This window comes from Adiantum capillus-veneris, chromosome 30 (genome assembly GCF_014529385.1).
Source record: "Adiantum capillus-veneris isolate H3 chromosome 30, ASM1452938v2, whole genome shotgun sequence".
Lineage (NCBI taxonomy): Eukaryota > Viridiplantae > Streptophyta > Polypodiopsida > Polypodiales > Pteridaceae > Adiantum > Adiantum capillus-veneris.
The window spans coordinates 100,044,171-100,058,721 of NC_140960.1; the positions used below are offsets into that span (position 1 = coordinate 100,044,171).

At 45.8% G+C, this 14,551-nt stretch overlaps 1 protein-coding gene across 1 annotated transcript in view; it reads right to left on the reverse strand.

Moving 5' to 3' along the window:
• The window catches only part of LOC147418501 (uncharacterized), a 104,214-nt gene that overhangs the window by 1,353 nt on the left and 88,310 nt on the right, over positions 1 to 14,551 (reverse strand). Inside the window, exons 7-8 of the mRNA XM_086506458.1 lie at positions 12,639 to 12,723; positions 19 to 76 (exon numbers count right to left, since the gene is read on the reverse strand). Of these exons, the coding sequence (XP_086362584.1) occupies positions 19 to 76; positions 12,639 to 12,723 (143 nt within the window). The remainder of the gene's footprint in view (positions 1 to 18; positions 77 to 12,638; positions 12,724 to 14,551) is intronic.

Here is a 14,551-nt window from a genome sequence, read left to right on the forward strand (position 1 = left end):
ATGATGATCAAAACCTACCATGATTAGGTATAAGGCGTTCCAAATTCACAGTTGCACCACAAGTGCTACATCTTTGCTGCAAACAAGAAATCTCTCTCTCTCTCTCTCTCTCTCTCTCTCTCTCTCTCTCTCTCTCTCTCTCTCTCCACCATAAAAATCGACCATCAGTCCATATACAAAAAATATGGCAAAAAACCTAAAGGATGTACAGTGAGATCATGGGGAAAAATCCCATAGCAAACCACAAGAAACATCTAGGGATAAAGATACTTTAACCAAGTGGTGAAGTGTAGCTATCTGGATAGTGATAGAGTCTACACAAATCTGCCCAAAGCTGTGTCCCACCTCGGGCGATGTAGCAAAAACCACAAAGTCAAGTGCTGGTAATCTGACTAATATAAAGCATCCGCTGTGATAAAACCTCTTGTCGCGGCTCACAAAATCCAAGGGACTGTGAAGCCCCTAGGCCGTGCCTCCAAAATCATCTGTATCCATTCTAACATTTCATGATGATGTACTCCAAAAAAGAAAGCAGATCTATGGCACAACCAAACTATAAGAGATTCCCGGCAGAGGGGGGGGGGGGGGGGGGGGGGGGGGGGGGGGGGGGAGAGGAAGACCCACGCACTGTCCACCTCAAAAGCTAAGGGAAGGTACCAAGATGCGCATCTCTCTGACCAAACCAACTTCTGTAAGGCCTCTCTAAATTGGCGCTCAAACAAATCTGCAAACTGTCTGATATCCATAAAGTAATTAGCCTCGACCATTGTCTGCTCACGTATGGTATCATAGACAACCTCCCTCGTCCAGAAGGAGTCTTGCGAAGCCTTCACTCTAAATTTGACCTTCACTCTAAATTTGATCATGGGAGCTTTCTCTGGGTCGAAGAAAATGTGACATGTTCCTAATAACTGCAGAAAAAGCATATCGACACATAGTGGCCCACTCCTCAAATCTATAGGAGATGTGAAGCATGCTAAAAAGTCAAAATCCTCTCCAAGCTGCAAAGACTTAATCTCCTGGTCCCCCTGAACAGTGGCTACTGTGAGAGGCACCTACGATTGAATCTCCAAGATTCAAAGCCTGCCAGGTTGGTCTATCCTGAGGCAACTCAGACTGCTCCTGAACTGACATCGACCGTTGATCCTCCTCTATCACTCTATCCAACCGCTCTCGTACCTCTCGATTCTGGTCTTGTAACCTCTCTTCCGAGGATATGTCTGGGGATTGCTTTGCCTTTGCCAACCTCTGTCACACACCCTCCTCTCTCTCATATCGGTTTGGGTGCCTCATTTCAGCTAAGGTGTCTCCTGGAGCTTCCAGATTTGCCAAGTGTCCGTGTTGCCTATTTGGTTTAATTTCCTAGTACCCACCACCTTATAAAGTCTCGTTGAGGGGCCTAAATGACTTCTATTGTGCCTAGCCACTTCTCTACGAGTCAGATTTCAATGCCGATTGGCCCAACTATCTCGTGAATGCCTGGCCTTGACTCTTGCGGGTGAAACTCTCGCCCAACGGCCATTTCACACTAGCCATGCTGTGTCCAAGCATTAGTGATTTCAAAAAGAGTCCCAAAAATTAAATAAAAAACAAAGGAAGGAAAACAACAAATAAAGTTAGTCTTTGTCACATTCTCGTGACATATGGTACCCTCCTCTCTCTCATATCGGTTTGGGTGCCTCATTTCGGCTAAGGTGTCTCCTGGAGCTTCCAGATTTGCCAAGTGTCCGTGTTGCCTATTTGGTTTAATTTCCTAGTACCCATCACCTTATAAAGTCTCGTTGAGGGGCCTAAATGACTTATATTGTGCCTAGCCACTTCTCTACGAGTCAGATTTCAATGCCGATCGGCCCAACTATCTCGTGAATGCCTGGCCTTGACTCCTGCGGGTGAAACTCTCGCCCAACGGCCATTTCACACTAGCCATGTTGTGTCCAAGCATTAGTGATTTCAAAAAGAGTCCCAAAAATTAAATAAAAAACAAAGGAAGGAAAACAACAAATAAAGTTAGTTTGTCACATTCTCGTGACATATGGTGGAACGACAATTCGATTTTTCCTTTTTTGGGAGTGACAGATCAGAAGAAAGCCTTACAGCTGGTCCAACAATTTGACAACATCTATGCTTTGGGCAACTACGCTGAGAAATCAAAAATTTCTCGAGCTGCAGGATTTCTCAAAGATAATGCTATGTAGTAGTGAACATGAATCGCCACCCAACCACATGCTTCAAGGACTTGGCAAGCTTTCAAGACTATTTTTACACAAAATTATATGACCAACCTGTTTGAAGTCCAAATTTTGTCCAAATGGGGAAACTTGAAAATGCTTGCCACGGAGACCACGGAAGGCTACAACCAAAGGTTCCTCGACATCTACCTTCCGGTGTCTTTCTTCAAGTTGATTCCCTTGGAGGACCAATGCGAGCGATATACCATTGGATTGTTATGATGCCGAAATTGGGCTAGAGTAGGGAAATTTCAGCCCCATAAAAGTGGGATAGAAGTTTACAAGTTTTTCTCCAATGCAATAAGAACAAAAAAAATACCGAAAGGGACGTCAGTCTTTGGGGCGAACAAGGTGTCATTCTCTACTTGGGAGCACTCTAGCTACCAAGTCGTGAATTGTTTTGAAATGGTGAACTCCATTCCGGACGCGTTTTGCCCCCGTTTTGGAGAGTGCATTCGCATGCAAAAACACAAGGTTCGGAATCCTGCACATCTACATTTTGGTGGTGCACTAAGCTTCAATTCAGGTGCAATGTTCAAAAATATTATTTGGTATTGTGAAGCACGTGTATGTACACATATTCTGGTTACATGTGGTAACTGACTATTTTTAGCAGGCTGGTTGGAAACATGTCGTCCAACAATGATGGACTTGACTAGATTGTCAGTGAGAAACTGAACAAGAACAACTTTCATGCTTGGAAGTTCAGAATCTTATGGGTAAAGGTTATTGGGAGTATATTGATTGAGAGCATGAGACAGCACCACTCTTACAGAGGAAGGTGCAAGTGTTGCGTAGATAAAGATGTTTAACGATTGTAACCAGGGACCTCGGAGGGTCATGTACTGGCTTTCTGTGAGTGTGCAAGACACTATGATTGGGCACACACAAGATGCTCACACCCTAAGGAGGCCTAGGACACCTTACTATCCTTGGATGCGACCAACACAAAGGCAAGGCAGCTACAATTAAACACCGAGCTGAATACAGTGCAGAAGAGAAACTTGTCTATTAATGACATTTATTGAAGATGTACAACATATGTCAGTCACTTGCGTCAATTGGTGTTACTGTCGATAATGATGATAAAGTGGACATCTGTCTACGAGGTTGAAGAAAAACATGTCTATTAATGACTATTTATTGAAGATATAGAACATATGTGAGTCACTTGCATCGATTGGTATTACTGTCGATGATGATGATAAAGTGGAAGTCTGTCTGCAAGGTTGAAGAAAACCTAGCTATTAATGACTATTTATTGAACATATAGAACATATGTGACATACTTGCGTCGCTTAAACTCACGGTTGACGAGTACACCAAAAACTCGAGGTATCATGAGAGGGTCTGTCTAGTTCGGGCTTGAGGGGGGATTGTTAGGTATTCAAGCCCGAGTTCGACTAATTTGTCATACCCGTGGACACGTGCCCTTATGGCATGCAATTACAGTTCCAGTCTGCATGGAAGGCTATATTTATGTATTAAGGCTTCATATACAATTTAGTGTTATTTTTTTTGTCTGGTCTTGCTGTGTCGACTACTCTCTCTCTTGTTCGATTGCACCTTCCTCATCTGCTGCACGCTACTCCAAGCCATGGCACCTCACCGTAGGCACCTGCCATAGCTGTGTGCTCAACAGTCGGCTTGAGCAAGAGTTGGTAGGACCCCTTTGCCACGAGTCTGCTTAGGTCCTAAGAGCAGCTGAGAAGTCGCCTGGAGCAGCACCAACCCACTTGCATGGAGGAGTGCTTGAGACAGCCTCTTGTTTGGAACCCCATGGTTAACACACACAAAGGCCACTTGGTTGGCAACAAGCCTCATGTCTCTTGGGGTCCCATGGCTGAGGGTTCAGAGCATCCAGCTACGAGGCATGCGGGGGGTCCAATCTGCACGTGCACGCCGAGCTCCAGCCTGCACATTCGGTGATGGCTACAGTTTTCAGACCTTCCCGACGAGGTTCAGAGCATTCAGCTACAAGGCATGCGGGGGGGGGGCAGAGCATGTGTCAGGATATTACGGAGGCTATACCAGCTGAGTGGCACACGCCTCTTGAGGTAGCAGCTCCCATATGGATGGGAGCCTTCACGCGGTTGGAGGTCCTCAATGTAGTTATCGCTTGCTTGAAGATAGTGCCCCGCAAGTTTTTTGAGATTCAAGGGGAGGGGCGGCTTCATAGAAGCTCAGTAGAGACACCACCGGTTGCAGAATGTTGTTTTTAGGGATTAGAGTTGTGGGCATCTATGGGAGGACCTGTGTCATCGATCCTAACCCAACAGATCTTGAGTCAAGACACTAGCGGCTTTGGGCTTGGGAGAGCCACCCTCTAGTACGCGACCTACACTGCTGCTTGCCACAAAGCTCATCCCTCATGAGTGGTGCAATTACAGAGAGTGGTGTTTGGGAGCTCATCTACGGCCTGTTTGGGAGCTCATCTACGGCCTAACACTCTGATTCATTTGGCGAGCTAACTTCTTCCGCATCTTCGAGGCTCTGTCTGTTCCACCGACAGAGAGGGTCAGTTTTTTGAGAGACTTTAGGGCAGCTCCGATCGCATGCAGGAGCGTCGAGAGGCTTTCTTGCGACTTCGATGCCTAGGGTCTTTCTTCACCATGGTTCAAGGTGTGCCTAGATAACAGTACCGGCCACCAATGTGGTTGTTTCCTCCTCCCATCTCATGATCTAGCCCTCATTGTACATACTTTTGCCTTCTCACTGGGAGAGTCTCCCCATGTTTTTGATGTAGACCTCTTTCGCAGAGGTTGTTTGTAGCCCTCTAGGCAGTTTATTAATTAATGGAAGGATCTTTCTCTTGCAAAAAAGAAAAGATTCATTTACTCGACTATCTCACATCCAAACTTTAGCTGCACACTTGGATTGGTGAGTCAATTTATGCAGTCTCCCAAGAAACCACACTTAGATGCAGTGAGGTGCACGTTGCGCTATGTGAGTGCTACTTTGGATTATGCACTCTTATATAGGGATGATGAGGAGTTGGAGCTCTATGGTTACACAGATACGGATTGGGCTGGTAGCACATATGAACACAGATCTACCAACGCATTCATGTTCATTGTTTTCACTTGGGAGTGTTGCTATCAGATGGAGCAACAAGAGGCAAACTACAATTGCTCTTTCGAGTACAAAGGCAGAGTACAGGGTTGCTGCAGTGGCAGTATGTGCGGTAGCATGGTGGGGATTGTTACTTCAGGACATTGAAGTACAGGTACAGAGACCGGTTGTCATCTTTTGTGACAACCTCAGCAACATACAATTGGCACGTAACATAGTGTTTTATGCCAAAACAAAGCACATGGAGCAGAGAAGGGATGGTGATCTTGAGCAATGCTTGGCATACGAGAGATGGCGTTAAGCTTAAGCGGGAGTGTTGAGATGTCAAGCTCAACATGTACGACTCTTGGATGAATATCACCGACAGTCATCATCACTGACACGCCTTATTAGATACACATATTTTTGCCAATGATACTACAATTGTACTACACCGTGTTGGTCTACCTACCTAAGTGATGGCACACTCATCCATTCACATCACTCACTAGAGGTTCACACTAGACAGTTATACTAGTTTCCCTTTATGTTGTTATTTTCCCTTATGTTTTGTAGACCTCTTATCTTGAGTTAGTGAAGAAGAAGAAGAATAGGTTCTCGATTACGCCTGCAAAACAGACAGAGGCCATAAACCAATTCAGTAGGCACTGATTCTAAGTACCGACACACTAGACGACACAAATGCAACACTTATACAAAGACAACAATCACTTGACATCACATCACATCCAGATCACATTCAAATCACATCACATAGATTCATTCCAAATCTCCAACCATGACTGTCAGCAACGTATTTAGCAACAGCATCTAGATCCACATCGGACCTCACTGATGTCGGATTAACTAATCCCATATTGCGATCATGTCTATAGAGATTTTTGACTCAAGCACTATTGTGTGCCAGTAATCATTCGCCTCAAGCATTGTCGTGTGCGAGAATCATTTGCCTCAAGCACTCTCGTGTGCGAGAATCATTCGTCTCAAGCACTGTCGTGTGCGAGTAATCATTTCCAGGGAGCCCAATCCATCACTAAGTTCATACTGAACAGAGTGGTCCAATCATTCAGTTCCAGCTGTGTGGCCATCTCATCCCGCAGGAACTCTTGATGCGCACACGACAGTTCCATTGAATCGGTCGTGATTCAATTATCAGGTTCATTCGAGAGCTGTCACTGCTCCAAAATCATCGTCTCATTCTTAATTCTATTCTCTGTCCACAAATAGCAGATTCTTTCATAAAACATTAGTTTTATTCAAAATCATCTTCCAAAAAGTGTTATTTCATAAATTCATAAAGCAAAATAATGCTAGTTCATCCATAATTTTCTATCTAAAATCTGTTCTGGAACGAGTATCGCCTCGTCTTGCTGTCCTTTCAATCTGTCAGTAGTCCTTGATTCTTGTGCCTTTTTGGGGCACCGTGTAGCGATATGTCCTTGTAATCCACATTCAAAACACTTTCCTGCTTTAAAATATTCATCTCTCTGGTCTTCTAACAATGGAGGTCGTCTATCTCTCTTTCGTTTGTTTTTGTTAACACTTGTTGAAGGTTCATCTGATTGGTAAGTCAAGTTACCTGAATCTATAGCAAATCCCCACTTCGCATGTCCCATCAACTGTTGTATGGACTCGGACTTCCTTTCAAGATAGTAGTCTCGAATTTCTTTGGGAGGTCCACAACAAAACCGCACAATCTGCTCCTTAAAACTGATCTTCTTAAAGGATGAAGCAGGTAGAAAAGTTTCCCAAAATCTCCCACAATAAGAATCCAAAGATTCAGTCTTGACGATCCCAATATGGTTCCAGTCAGTAATCATGTCTCGTTCGTATTCTTGTGTGAGCCATGAAGAAATAAAGAGTTTCTTGAATTTCAACCACTTTGTCGGTGCTTGTTTCCTTAACAAAAGAGTGGAGCACCATGTCCGTGCATTGCCTTTCAGAAAGGATGTTGCCCGTCTGATCTTAGAGTGCTCTCTATAGGGGCCTCCAGAAAATGCTATGTCAAACTGTTGAATAAAGGCTAAAGCCTTGGGAGCATCTCAAAACCCTGAAAAGTGCTCAAACTTTACTGCATGTCCTCCCTCTTTGAATTCTTTGGCCTTTTTGCCCTTGTCGTCGAGGAAATCTTACTAATTGGCTCTGTAAAAGTGCTTTCTTTTTTGCATAAAACAATCTTTCCGTCGTTTCTTGCTTTCTGTCCTCATCGCTCAAGTCAAAACAAGATGATTTTTCCGAGCTGTCACAAGAAGACGAGGACAAACTGGATAATCCTTCGAAGCGCACACGCTTCTTCTGTTTTCTGGCGTTTTCAAAAGTGGATTTTTGGCCCAAGTAACCGAGGAAATCAATTCCCTTGTTACTTTTCTTCATTTGCTTTTTCGATGGCTTCTTCGTGTCCACAAGCTGATTCATTTGGGTATGGACTGCATCATGGACTTCTTCAGTAAACATTCTCGGAACAGGAGGTTTCTTGATTGCCGTTTCTTGATTGCCGGTTTGATTGGTGGCTCGATGGCTTTCTGCCACTTATATACACTTCCGCCATCGACCGCTGGGTCAAAAATTTTGCATACTGGGGATCCTTAGCAAACTCAAGCATCTGCTTTGCGCACTCGTCAACCTGTTGTCGACGTTGCATCTCCATGAGTTCATACTGTGTGGGCCGGGGTGGGCCATACTCATTCTCTGCTAAATAGCTTGAATTTTTCGTATTGCCTCCTACCTCAGCAGTGGCAAAAGAGGTCGACTGATTCTTTTTGGAATCCATAGGTATTGTGAGAAGAAGCATCGGATTTCCCGGTAGAAGGGAAATCGGTCGTACTCTCATACCACTGTAACAAACTTGGACACCCCAAGTCTAGATTCTGTCGCGATACGAGAGAGAGATTCACTCAAAATATTTCAAAATTTTAAAATCACAATTCACTTTAGTCAGCACGGCCTGGAATAGTTTCGTGTCCAGAGAGATTGGCTCCAAAATCTGGCGCTCATTTCAGTATTTCTTTTATATTAATCTTTGAGCAAAGTACAACTGCCACGGGTGCTCGCTCTCAAAGACTGCGTCCAGATGCTATGAGAAGTGAGACCCTTGGGTCACTTATAAACATTACAAGGGATGCTAAAAACAGAGCCCCAAAAGCGTTAAACTCAAAAGCAATTGAGTCCCAAAATCTTCAATCTCAAAATCTGCCAACAAAAAGCACCAACGCAAATTACGAAAATCCGTATAGCTACCACATCACACGTCAACGCAAAAAGCGGGCGTCCGTACAGCTGCCACGTCACATGTCCGTACAGTGGCCATGTAACAGTCTATGCAGTGCCACGTCAGCAATCCGCCACGTCCCATGTCCGTACTCTCCACAGACAATCATGCCACGTCATCATTTTGTGACATGAGGAGTTTCACGAGATGATTCATGATGTTATTCCCCCATTGGTCGCACAAATGCATCTTGATCTTGATATTGCTTGGTACCGTTTCATCACGCGCGTGCAATGTGTGATTTACGATTATGGCAAGCACTACATGCATCAGTTACATGGGGATGTTGAGGATGCCAAATATGTGTATCAAAGGCTCCAACTTTCGACTGATACGCATCCATTGACTGAATGTGAATTGGTTGCACCTTGTCAAGCTCGTGTATGCCTACAATATATTGATAAATGCAAACTAGATAAATAGAAGACTCGTGCTCGACATCGAGCATTTATGGATAAGGGATATGCCTCGAAATAGGTTTCTAAGCACCTACACCATTCAAGGGTCTCTCTAACCATCAAGAGGGTTATGCTTCAATTCGGCTCTTGGACAGCCTCAAAATGTGAGCTATGGTTTCACACTTTGGGAATGTATTTATCGCTCCTCCTCCGACTTCTATTGAAACTTATTATGCACAACAAGTTTTGTTATCTAAGGTGCATTTAATTCTCTCACCTCAAGATGCACAAACAATGGGTGTTGATTTTACTGAAGATGCATTGCACTCATCGTTACTTGCTCTTGGCCGATGGTGTTATCCTAGATGGGATGGGCTTACTATGGAATTTTTTCTCTCCTTTTGGGAGCCCTTAGAGAGCCTTTACTCTACATGATAAATGTTGCATAGACCAAGTAAAACTGGCCATTATCTTCCTGCTCAGAGACTGTCCAGCCCTTTTCTTCGAGCTTCAGGATGGGGGACGCCTTCAACGAGTTGCAGTAGAGGCCCCGCAGGTACCAAAGTGCTGTTTTCAGAGGATCCGAGTAGTGGGCATCAGTGGGAGGAATTGTGTCATAGACCCTGACCCAGCAACTCTTGAGACTGGACACTGGAGGCTGTGGGCTTGGGAGTGTTTTCTACTGGCACGAGTACAGTGGGATCCTGGTGAGTGGCTATGGAGGGATCCCTTCTCTTCTGCAGACCACCCAGGAGTCCCGTTCTTTCAGTACACTGTTCGACTGGGACGTCATATACTAGCAGCACAGAGAGAGGCCCGCCCCGCTTCTGCAGCACCTCATTGGCAGGAGGAGGGTCTCACAACTGAGTTCTTGGTAGCATTTTGGGAGAGGTTGTGGGACTCCAGACTGCCGAGGTGAGTCACCTTGTTTTCAGTGGCTGGTCGCACATAGAGCTACAACAGTTGGCAGCTGGCTAGTGCATAGTGGTCTCTCCGTCGCATGTGCAGCTTGTGACCATCTTGTGGAGAGTCAACGTCACTGTCTTTGGGACTGTCCCTCGGCCAAGCAAATGTGGCTACGAGTTCTTCGGCTGATGCTTGCTCTCTCCACGGCTCGACAGTACACTTGGGAAGCAGCGGCTTGGTCCACCCTCACATGCCCGGCACTTCAGTTTGAGCTATCTTCCACCAGTAGGATGATAGTGATGCAAAAGGGGCGACCTACACTCTAGCCTGCTACAGAGCTTACTCCACAGGAGTGGTGCAGTGAGAGAGAGGAGGGTTGGGAGCTCATCAGTGGCCTCACACTCTGGTTCATCTGGCGGGCCCGTTGCTTCCGCATCTTTGAGGCTCGCCCTGTGCCACCAGCAGAGACTGTTCGCGATTTTTGGCTACAACTGATCCACAGTCTCTGAGGACAGCTCGAGGGACTACAGGGCAGCTCCGACTGCATGCGGGAGCGCGGAGAGGCTTTCGCGATTTTTGGCTAGAGCTGATCCACACTCTCAGAGGACAGCTCGAGGGACTACAGGGCAGCTCCGACTGCAAATGCGGGAGTGCAGAGAGGCTCTCCTTCGACTCTGGCGTCCTGGCCCTTTCTACACCATGGTCCAGGGTGTACTCCGATGGCACTACCGACCACCTGTGTGGCTTTTCCCTCCTCCCATTTCTTGATTTAGCCCCATTGTACATATGCTGGGTTTTTCATTGGGAGAGTCTCCCACCATGGTTGTTGTAGCCCTCTCTTGAAGAGGTGGTTGTAGCCCTATGGGCAGTTTCAGTAACTATAGAAGGATCTTTTTCAGGGGAAAAAAAAACTTGCCATTATCTTGGAAAGAAAGTTTGCTGAAATTATTACCCAAAAAGGCGCTTGGTGAGCATTTCTGTCATTGGCGGCTAACCACTCTTACACCGGTCATATACAAAATATTGGCTAAGATGATTTTACATCGCATCAAGGAGCCTCTTCTTGCAGGTATCCATCCAGCTAAGTATGGCTCATCCCTCGCCACCAAATTATGGATAATTTGGCTAATGTCTTAATTCAAATTAAATATACCAAAGATACCCAGCAAGATGTACTCATGATGCAAGTAGGCATTGAAAAGGCCTTTGATACGGTGCAATGGGATTTCATTGCCGCCACAATGCGGGCCCTTGGATTCGGTCTTAAGTTAGCCTATATTGTATATTTCTTGTGTGCTCATACTACGTCTTCTGGCCGTCTTGATGGTGAGCTAACCCACCCTTGGCCACTTGGATGCTCTGTCAAGCAAGGTTGCCCCCTTAGTGCCTTATTATATGCCATTGGCAGTCACCCCTTGTCATTGCATGTGGATCATTTGACTTCACTTGGTTGTCTTCACGGGTTGCAATTACCTTCTGGAAATGACTTTCTTGGGCACACTTATATAGATGACTCATTGCGAGAGATTATGCAAGCATTGGATACGTCTTGCGGTCTTCTTCACATGGGTCAGATTTTGGTCTCTATGTTCTTTGTAGCGCCAACGCAATTTTCACATGTTCCATCAGCATTATGCGGATCCCTTTCCTTCTTTCAAGATTTCACTTAGGCAATCCTTAAATTTTTCCCTTGATGTTGGGGACATATCCCTGGATATCCTTCAGCTCTCCTATGTATGCTTTTAGAGCCTTCACCTTACAGCACACTTCTGTGTTCTTCCTTCATATCTGATCTTTCTTATGGGTTTTCCTCACTTTGAGGTTCGCACTTGGAAATTAGTCAAAAAAGAGTGACGAGAGAGAGAGAGAGAGAGAGAGAGAGAGAGAGAGAGAGAGAGAGAGAGAGAGAGAGAGAGAGAGAGAGAGAGAGAGAGAGAGAGAGAGAGAGAGTATGTGTGTGTGTGTGTGTGTGTGTGTGTTGGGCGACAGGCTGAAGAGGGAATCTGTGCTGCAGCACTCAACAATGACAAGTGCAACAGATGTGTGACTGCAACGTCCAACAAAAGGTTCGCCACATTATAACAACCTGGAGAGCAGGTCACCTTAGCAGCAACCAGTATACTTCCAACTAAGATGAACAGGAGAGTTTAAACCATATACAGCATTCAGGGCATTTCACTCCTCTGAGAACAAGGTGAAAAGCAGTGTCGTCAGCAATGTCAAAAAGGAGTACCTCCTGCTCACTCGCCTACAAAAGCTACAAAGATTCAGCCTGAGAAATCTTGCCCATCAAAATAACTTCAACAAACATCTGCTTGCTGGAGAGTTGCTGTTATAGCAATCCACCCGCCGTAACTCACCATTAATTTTTCTTGCCTCCATCTTGACCGAAATGAAAAAGGAAACCAAACCCTGTAACTAAGTCCAGAGACACAAATAGCCAAAAATGGAAAACAACCTTCCGCGGCATAACCTCTGGGTGCTTCCATCTACTTCCTAGGCTTTCATCCTTGTTGGGAAACTCTAGAATCCAATAGCCCTAAAACAAGCTTCGACTCATGCCATATCTGTTGAGGTGAAAAAAAATCGGCAGACTCCAGTACAATCAGGCAAAGCACGTTTAAGAATACCATTACAACACAAATACACACAGAACAATCTCTTCTAAGGTTCCTGCACTTAATAATCATAAAGTGGATAAAAAAGTAGAACTTATCATGCACAACAGTAATATATTGGTAGCAAAGCTTTCAACTCAACACATACCGACTCTGTGACCCTTTTCAAGGTTCCACCACCAAAAGAGTGTCCACAAGTCAGAGCAGTAAATGCATCCTCCAACATATTACCTCTGCATCACAGGGGAAATTTCAGACCAAGTTCTACTTCAGCATTGAAGATTAATGCCTCAATTCACATGTAGAAACAACGACAATAACCTCTCTCTCTCTCTCTCTCTCTCTCTCTCTCTCTCTCTCTCTCTCTCTCTCTCTCTCTCTCTCTCTCTCTCTCTCTCTCTCTCTCTCTCTCTCTCTGTGTGAGCGCGCGTGTGCGTGTGCGCATGCGCGCAAAGAAGGGTCTCTCTCTCTCTCTCTCTCTCTCTCTCTCTCTCTCTCTCTCTCTCTCTCTCTCTCTCTCTCTCTCTCTCTCTCTCTCTCTCTCTCTCTCTCTCTCTCTCTCTCTCTCTCTCTCTCTCTCTGTGAGCGCGCGTGTGCGTGTGCGCATGCGCGCAAAGAAGGGTCTCTCTCTCTCTCTCTCTCCTCTCTCTCTCTCTCTCTCTCTCTCTCTCTCTCTCTCTCTCTCTCTCTCTTGGAAAAATCAGGGCTATATATTACTGAGTACAATATAATCCCCAGCGGATGCCAAAATAGCCTATCACGTGGGGTGTACAATCTAAATGGAAGGGTGAGAGCCACTATAGTGACAACTCGACTAGAACAATCTCATGGTGGTCTGTGTGATGAGTGAAGGAGAAGCCACTGAGAGGGGGCATAATGCCATGTAATCTGGCCACCAGGAAGTGTGAAGAAGAGTGGTGATCTGGCCCAACGCCGAAGGAAGGCAAATCGACGAGCCTCGGCTGCTCTAGAGGTACCTGAGGAAGAATCCCACTACCAAATGAGGGTGTGAATGATGTCCAGCCAAATGGCCGTGAGGGTATCCTGAAGGAGCTGTGGTGCTACACTAAGAATGTGAAGACAACGAGCTCTCCAAATATTCCATAGTGTAATGCTAGTGATGACTGAAAAAACTTCCATCACGGGTCTGAGGATCCCCCTGCCAAGCGATCTGTGGTAACATAGCCAAAGTCCCTCGCCGATAACCAGTCGAGGTGAGCATAAGAGCTAGATCTGTGTCTGAGCCCTCGTAGAAAAGATGCAGCCCGGGCATCGGCATCAACCATGAAACAGATCCCCAAGTGAGAAATCCATGCTGAACACCGGCTCTGCTAAGTAAAAAGCAAACTGCTAGCCACACAATATGGGAAGAGGAGCATGACCAAAGACAGTGTGCAGGGGACTCGGGTAGTCGCAGAGGACATCGAGTACATAACGGATCATGACCCATAGTAGCTAGCCAAGTCCCAACTGGAAGTCCTCCATGTGCAATCATCCACATGAAAAAAGAAATACGACGAGCCGAATGTAAATCCCATATGGCTGACCAAAACTGCTGTAGATAGGCATGGGAAAGACCTGAATGTAACCAGAAACGCATACGAGTGGGCTGCTGTGGGTGCTATCTCATCAATGCTAATCTTCCAATTCTGACAGTGTACTCAAAGAATGATACAGGTGCACCAGTGGGGTTAGAGTGAGGCCAATGCCACTCTCCCGGGTCCCAATAAAGCTGAGATAGTGCACGACCCTCCCACACCCAAAGCCTCCAAAGGGCGGCATCAGCGGAAGCAAAACGGGGGTCAACACGACGACGCTTCCCACGGGATCCTACTACTCGTATGGCCTCCCATCGAGCGCCGAGGTAGACGAGGTGCGGAGAGGTGGTAGCATATGTCAATCTAACATGAATCCCCTGAGAGTAGTCTGTATCAACTGTGAACAGCATGATGTCTAAACGAACTAATAAGAGAGTGCTCTGAGCAAAGAGACCTTCCCAGCCACTATGGGGAGGCATCTGAACCGTGCCTCGCATGACTGCATCCCACTGTGAAGGAACGG